Source organism: Condylura cristata, unplaced genomic scaffold, assembly GCF_000260355.1.
Source record: "Condylura cristata isolate star-nosed mole 26May11 unplaced genomic scaffold, ConCri1.0 scaffold00002, whole genome shotgun sequence".
Lineage (NCBI taxonomy): Eukaryota > Metazoa > Chordata > Mammalia > Eulipotyphla > Talpidae > Condylura > Condylura cristata.
In genome coordinates this window covers 4,186,168-4,194,021 of record NW_004567103.1, presented here as the reverse complement: position 1 = coordinate 4,194,021, position 7,854 = coordinate 4,186,168, and the positions used below count along the sequence as shown (strand labels likewise).

General features: G+C 47.0%; 1 protein-coding gene across 1 annotated transcript in view; it reads left to right on the top strand.

Moving 5' to 3' along the window:
• FBXO36 (F-box protein 36) overlaps nucleotides 1–7,854 on the top strand; it is a 54,729-nt gene that overhangs the window by 38,984 nt on the left and 7,891 nt on the right. The window contains exons 2-3 of the mRNA XM_004674782.2: nucleotides 703–811; nucleotides 7,334–7,506. Of these exons, the coding sequence (XP_004674839.1) occupies nucleotides 703–811; nucleotides 7,334–7,506 (282 nt within the window). The remainder of the gene's footprint in view (nucleotides 1–702; nucleotides 812–7,333; nucleotides 7,507–7,854) is intronic.

Below are 7,854 nucleotides of genomic sequence, written 5' to 3'. Positions count from 1 at the left end.
GATGGAACTCGCACTGAAGCGGCTGCGGTGAGCTTGCAGTGCTGTGTCCTAACCTGTTGCGCCACCAGGGAGGGCCCGAATTCTTATTTTTTTTAAAGTTCACGTCTGGCAATGTGGTTGTAGGGAAGAAGACATTCGCGCTTAGGCTCTTTGAAATGTTTTGCTCATCGCTGTCTGGGTTGTGGGAAATGGACGCAATGATTTTTGACTCCCTCATGAATCCTAAAAGTTCTAGACTATGTGATGTAAAGAAGATAGCATTAGATCTGGCATTGTCATTCAGTAGAAAGGAGCTATAATTGATACATTTGAATTAACCTTAATGATATTTAATACAAAGAAAACAAAAAGGCAGATGAGAGTGCAGAGATTAAATTGCTGAGCGCCATCTTGAGCTAAAATTCATGCTCTTTCCGCTGTAATACTAGGGACTGCCTGAGAGTGGATGTCTCCCCAAGTTATAACATCTCTGTTCTCCAAGACCTTCAAAATGCAGCCTTTGGATCTGAGTGCTCCAAAGTTGAGTTTTAACATCAACTAACTTGATAGATTAAGGCTCCTTTCGGCACTTGGATACTGTGACCCTAATCTCTAAAAAAAGTGAAGCCCCTATGAGACACCAGGCCTGATGCTGTGATTGTCTCCAAACCCCAGACCTAACAGTACCTGCTGGGACTGAAATCAGTTCTAATTCAACTACAGGTAACCTTTAGATGGTGGAAGATCTCTTTGAGGAGTGAGTATCGGTCAACAAAACCTGGAGAAGTAAGAGAAACCCATGAAGATTTCCTGGAGAACGCAAATCTTCAAGGTAAGGAAGGAAACAGCGGATGGACTTCTCCCTGCTGAGTTCTTTAGGAAGGGATGTGTTTCGTCTGAGAAGTGGCCAACATACTGCCACTTGAAATATTAACATGTAAATGATGTGCTTAGATATAGCACAGAAAATAGTTAAAATATACTCAAATTTCTTTGGGGAACTTCTTAAAGTGTTTAAGATTCCAAGCTAGCATGTAAATTTCATTAGCCACCTTAAAATATCTAAATACACATACTCACACACACAATATTTGACCATAAACGGGCTCCCTTCAGTTAAAACTCATTAAAAGGTTAATGAAAAACATCATCAAAACGTCAAATTCTTGAACCTGTGCCCTTTGGCATTCATTTTAAATTGCTAGCATTTCTTTTAATAGCAAGATTTGCTTGAGAAGCAGTCTTAATCAAGGAACAGTGGGATTTAGTAACAGAAATGACTCTTCATTTTCCCCGTTGCTTATTTCCTTGGTAATATGAAAACTACGAACCTAAAAAGCAGATATCAGGGCCCTCCCTGGTGGCGCACCGGGTTAAACTTAACACTGTGAAGCTAGCAGCAATTACTTCAGCCCGAGTTCAATCCCCGGCCAGGAGGCACATGGTGCAGCAGACCTCTCCTGACCGCCCGCTGCACCCCTCAGCCGTGTACTTTGTTGATCTGCCTGTTCTGCTCCCCACTCTGGTGACTCTTCTCTGCATCTTGGCCTGTACCCCAGCTCTGTATGCATAATCGTTTAAAAAAAAAATGTAGACATTACGGCTTTTAATGGCCCTGCATCAGTAACTGGCCTTTGAGAAGACCCCAGACATGACTGAGCCTCTTGAACACTTGGGTCCCTCTGCATCGTTCTGAAGCCAATTTCAGTTGCTATCGCACTTTGCTCTAGACACTTCAGCATCTGCTTCTAAGCGGATTCTCATCAATGGAACACTTTAATAGCTGTTCATTGATAAAGGGCCTTCATATTCTGATATCACACACATCCTATTTCATGGGGACCTTTCTAGCAGGTATTTCTAAAATTCACTATTGATTTTGAATGAGCCATGCTGGAGAGGGACTGTCCAGTTTTCATGGACCGAGCCCCACCCAGGCACTTATTTAATTGAACAGAGATGTTATACACTGCTGTCCACACATTTCATTTTTAAATGAGGCTCCACTTAATATTCTTTCTTACATCTTTCTTATTTTGTACATTTTTCCATCTCGGTTGTCATTCCCGTGGGTTTCCCCCCACCACTTACCCCCTGTGCCATCACAGAGTCCTGTGCCCTCTTCCCATCCAATTTTGATCCTGTTCCTCTCTCTACCCCTGTAGAATGTCTCTGGTTTATAGTTATTCATTGATTTTCACTTTTACTTTATTACATTACTTCCCCCCTGCCCCCGATCCCATACACTCCCGCTATAAGTGAAACCATCTGGTATTTCTTTTCTTTCTGGCTTATTTCACTCAGCACAATCCCTTCCAGCTCCATCCATGTTGCTGCGAATGGCATGCGTTTATCTTTTTTGATCGCTGAGTAATATTCCACTGTATTTATGTTCTATCTTCTTGATCAATCATCTATTTTGGAGCATTTGGGTTGACTCCACATCTTCCCTGTTGTAAATAAAGCAGCAATAAACATGGGGGTTCAGGTGTCCTTTTGAGTTAATGTTTTTGCATCATGGGGTAGATACCTAGGCATGGGATTGCTGGATCATAGGGAGGCTCCCTTTTTAGTAGTTTGAGAAACCTCCAAACAGCTTTCCATGGATCCACTTAAGTTCCTAAGCACCACTGTACTGTCTCAAAACTTTTTGCCTCCCTACCTGTTAATAGCCCGGTTACTTGCTGACATCTGCAAAATCCTGGCCAGAGAGATGGGAGGCTTAAGGGCGACACACGCACCTGTCTCTTGCTTCCTTACACAACGCCAGCATGCCTGCCCCCTGATAAGTACTGGGGGCAGGCCTCAGAGTCTTCAGCATCTGTGGGGTTCCTGATCCTGCAAGCAGATGCAAGAAATCAGGAACTTGGGAGTCTGGCAGAGGCCTGTCTCCCTGCTGGCCTCTCCTGCCTGGACAGTGGAGAATGGAGCGGTTAGGTGGGAGGGGGAACTGATCAGGGGGGCTAATTTCAGGGCTGCCCGGTGGCCTCCCTTCCCAGTATCACTGAGGCACCACATTCACTCAGTGTGGAATGTCCAAAGGCTTCTGCGTATCCTGTTAGATTTTCCTATTTTAATTTCGCTGGATCTCAGCTCCCCCATCTGTTGATTATAGGAAGGAGTGAGGGAGGAATGTGGAGGACCCTGGTGACGAGGGCTGGCGCAGTGGGGAGGAGGAAGTAAACATTGTTTTCAAATGAACAATAATGTAAATAGATATATAAATTAATAAAAACTAAGAAGAAATAGATAAATAAAAAGAATTAATAATAATGGCACCTGCTTCAGACGGTTCTTATGAGGATGAATTGAATAAGGTGCTTTGAATTAGCCTGTAAATGGTCAGTCCTCAGTAAATTCTCGCTATTACAGTTCTAAAGTGGAGAAGGTAAACATGCTTCTTTCTTTCTCCAAGCTCCATTCCCCAGAGTTAACTACTATAAAAATTTCATTCTTTCTGCTTGGGACTGTATGTACATATTTATTTATAAAAACAGGATATCTGATGCCTTAATTCGTGTTTGCACTTGGCAGACTGGGAGCATTTCCTGGTAGTATACAAGGCTGTGGGAGTTGGCCAAATACACAGTCCTCAACCGCTGGACATTTGCACGCGCCTTTAGGTCCATTCTGGGACACGCTTGTCTTTGCACACTTTGGTGCTAACGCTCTAGACATGGGAGGGAAAGTCCAAAGGTATGTACATTCAACATTTTAATAGAAATGGAGTACGGTCTGCATACTTCAAGGTCACCTTGACGAAGGACGCATTTCTGTGAATCAGTCACCAGCGTCGCTGGTGTAGCACACGGGTGGACTTCGACTCATCGGACCTTTACATTTATTCCATCTTCAGAGTTGTGCTATTTTTGAAAGAACTTACATGATTTCAACATTGGTTCTTAAAATGAGGCTGCGTTAATAGTTTGATGTCACAATATTGGCAACAATTCAAGCCACGCAGAGTGCCTCTCGCCTGCATGGCAGCTTCCTCCTCACACTGCTGTATCTCCTCATCCGCCCAACAGGACACGGTTTTCTCACACCTTTGCCATCACAACTTAGCTACCGCTATTCTCTTTCATCTTTCCCGGGCAGATGGTGAAAACAGTGGCAGGTTTAATTAGCCTTTTCCTGACGACTCCTGAGCTGAGCAGCTGCCACGTGTAATTATCTTCTTTCTGCGACTTGCCTGTCTGTCTTTGTCCGTTTGTCTAGGAGTTTGGGGTTTTTATTTTCCCCTGAGACTTTTACAAAATCTGAAGCCATATGTATATATATTTTCCTGCCTTAAGAAAGTAGGCATAGGCCCTCCCTGGTAGCTCAGCAGGTTAAAGCACAGCACTATGAAGCTCTCTGCAGCACGAGTTCCATCCCTAGCCAGGGAGTGACCCACAGGGCGCAGCAGACCCCTGCTGACCTGCCAGCTGCTCCCCTCGGAGTGGGTTTCAGTCCATCTGCCTGTTCTGCTCCCCGCTCTGTCTTTGGAGAATCCTCTCACCACCCCTGCATCTGTGGCCTGTACCCCAGTTCTGCATGCATGCATAAATAAATCTTTAAAAAAAAGAAGAAAGAAAGTAGAATAACCAGTAAACTACCTACTTGGGCTGGGGTTAGGGGTGGGGGAGTATTTTCCACATTTCGGTTAAGGGGAAAATGTGCCTGTAGATGCTCTGTAAGTGCCAACCAGGGGTTGAGGGGTCCAGCCTAACACCCAGTTGCTTTCCAAGTTGGGCCATTTTACGGTGAGTTGCTTAGATCTCTCAATGAAATACCAGCAGTGCCCCACCCCATCCACAAAAACCTCAGGGGTAAAGCAAACGCGCTCACCATTTCAGTATCTTCTTTCAGTATCTGCCAAATGACAACGTTCTAAAATTTGTTCGGCAAGAGCCTGGGCAGAGACAGGCGGGAGAGGCAGCGCGGGAGCCGCCCAAGGTTCCCAGCCTGTGGCCCCCTGATGGCGCCGCGACGCACCGGAAGGGCGATCGCACCCCAAGGGCCGCGTCCTGCCGTGTGGCCGGGCCCTGGGCCCCCCCAGTGTCAGCGCGCGCCGGCGGGCGTCGTACTGTAGGAACAACAGTTCTGGTCTTTCCCCAAAGCCCGGCCAGCCCCGGCCGAGGGTCTACAACCCACTTTCTCTAGGTCCTGCATGCAGGCCACCCCCACCTTTAGCCGGGACTTGACTTTCTCACGCTGGTCACCGCTCTGGACGCTCCTTTCTGCCCCTGACCAGCCCGGTCTCTGCAGGTCTGCGGATCTGGGGCAGGCTCCGTGCGTGGAGGGCGGGCGTGGCGGGGGGGAGAAGGACGAATCCCCGCTCTGGAAAGTGAAGCAGACCGAAGCACAGGCTGAAGCAAGCGGTCCATCGGTTTAAAACCGCTGTAGGAGAGAGGCCGCTCTGTGGGCCCCTGCCCGGGCCTCTGTGACAACCAGACTGTGCGGGGGAGTGTGTTGTTGCTTTTCGTTGTTGTTGTTTTCCTTAATAATAGAAAAAAAGTAGGAGGAGGTAACATATAACCAAGGTCCTAGCTGATCCTGGAGGGAAGGGAAGGAGGCGGGATCTCACCGCCCTGCCAGCAGCCAGCTGGGCCGATGGCTCACTGCTGGCAGGGGAAATAATCTTGCACGAGCCCATTTTCCGGAGCCCACAGTCGTCTCTACTGTCTACTTCTTGCACCTGGATGCTGACTCCTTTTTTGCTGCCCTCAAGGCATAAGGAGCCCAATGGGAACAAAAGCACAGCCCAACTCAGGGCTCAGACAACCTCACTGTGTGCTCGTGGGCGTGAGCCCCTCTGGGAAGCCAAGCTTCCGGACCTGCAGAGCCAACCAGCCAGACCTGTATCCTCGTCACGAGTGAAGTCGATTCTAAACTCAGGGCACTCCCCCTCTCTGCAAACTGCATGACGGAGCACGCACTCACAACTGGACCGGACGGGGGTATTTCTTCTCATCACACTCTCAAGCCCGTCTCTGGTGGCTTGCAGTGCAGCAAAGGCCAGTTGGTGTCATCGAAATAAAGGGTGTAGTCCTCCCTGGTGGCATAGCAGGTTAGAGTGCAGCCCTGCAAGCAAGCTGCAGCTGCTTCAGTGCGAGTTCGATCCCTGTCCTGGAGCTGACCCACCGGGCGCAGCAGACCTCTCCTGTCTTGCCGGCTGCCCCCCTCAGCAGTGTATTTCAGCACATCTGTCTGTTCTGCTCCCCACTCTGTCTCTGGTGAATCCTCTCACCCCCTGCATCTCTGGCCTGGACCCCAGTTCTGTATGCATAAGTAAATAAATCTTGAAAAAAAAGGGGGGATGTGTTATTAACCAGGGTTAAAAAGAAATTGCACTGGCTATATGCTTTGTGAATAGAAAGATGAGAAAATACAGAGTAGCAGAAGGGAGAAAATATGTCACCACCCAGATCTAGCCACTGTAAGACTCAGAGTGTGTGTCCTTCCAACTCTGTCGTCCAGCGACTAGCCATTTCTCAGTTATGGGGGGACTGGGATAAAAAAAGACACTCAATTTCTCCCCTTCCATTGAACATGTTTAGACAGGTCACGCCTGTGGTCCATCTTCGCAAACTGTTTCCTAATTTGGCAATAGCTGATAAGACTATGAAAATCATCAGGCACAAGTTAACACAGTTTTCATGAAACACTCACTTATTTTTCTCTTTGCCTTGCTTTATTTTTTCTATTACTGTAAAGCTAGGGATGAGAGACAGTAAAGAGGAAAGAAGAAAACTTGGTACAGAAATGTGTACCAGAGAACAAAAACCAGCCAAGAGAAGCGGTATTACAATGCATCTAGAAATTGTACTGGTTATATGCTTTCTTTTTTTTTTTTTTTAATAGAAAGATACAAAAATACAGATTAGCAGAAGAAAGAAAATAAAAGTGACCGCCCAGATTTAACCCCTGTTAAGCTCTGAATATGTGCCGTTCTAGACATGTTGCTCTAGTTACTGGGGAGGCAGCGAGGTCAGAGTCCTCACGTGGTCCAGAATCTTTGCCCAAGCAGGAGGATGGCGAAGCTGAGGAGTATGATACTGGGGCCAGTTCACCAGATGCCGGGACTGGAAACTGGTGCTGATGAGGTCTTGGGGGTGGGGTAGGGGTGGGGGGTGGGTTGGTTTCTCTCACTGGATTAAACAGTCAGCATCCCAAAAAGGTTGTGATCTCCAGACAACCAGGAACAGTGCCTCTCCCATGGACCCCAAAGGCAGCTTGTTGACAGTGATGATCCTGACGCCCTGACGTCACTGGCAGGGAAATGGCAGGCTGGTCTCGCCGACAGTGATTCTGGCGCGTGGGCTATTGCACCTGATAACCATGTCTGTCTGTTGGTTTCTTTGATTTACAGTTCAAGTTGCCTTAATATTTGGTGGAAGAATACTAGAATATATCTCTAATTTATGCAAAGGGAAATTTGACTACCTTGAGCGACTCTCGGACACTTTGCTTCTACGCATCATAGCTTATCTGGACCTTGAAGATATTGCCAGGCTTTCTCAAACGTCACGGAGATTTGCGAAGGTAACAGTCAGTTGTTTTGCATCTCTATAATTTCCCTTGTGCTTCCTCAAAGGTATTTTTTTTTTTTTAGGATTCCTCAGCACTTTTATTTTTATACTTTTTGAAATATAATATGTTTATTCTTACATCATTTAGTACATTTTTTTTTTCCCATCTCAATTGTAATCCCCGTGTGGGGTTCTGGCTTCACCAGAGACAGAGTGGGGAGCAGAACAGGCAGATTGACTAAGTACACCGCTGAGGGGAGCAGCGGGCGGGCCAGGAGAGGTCTGCCGCGCCATGTGGTCACCTCCAGGGCAGGTGGGAATCGAACTCATGCTGAAGTGGCTTTAGCTTCTCAGTGCAGTG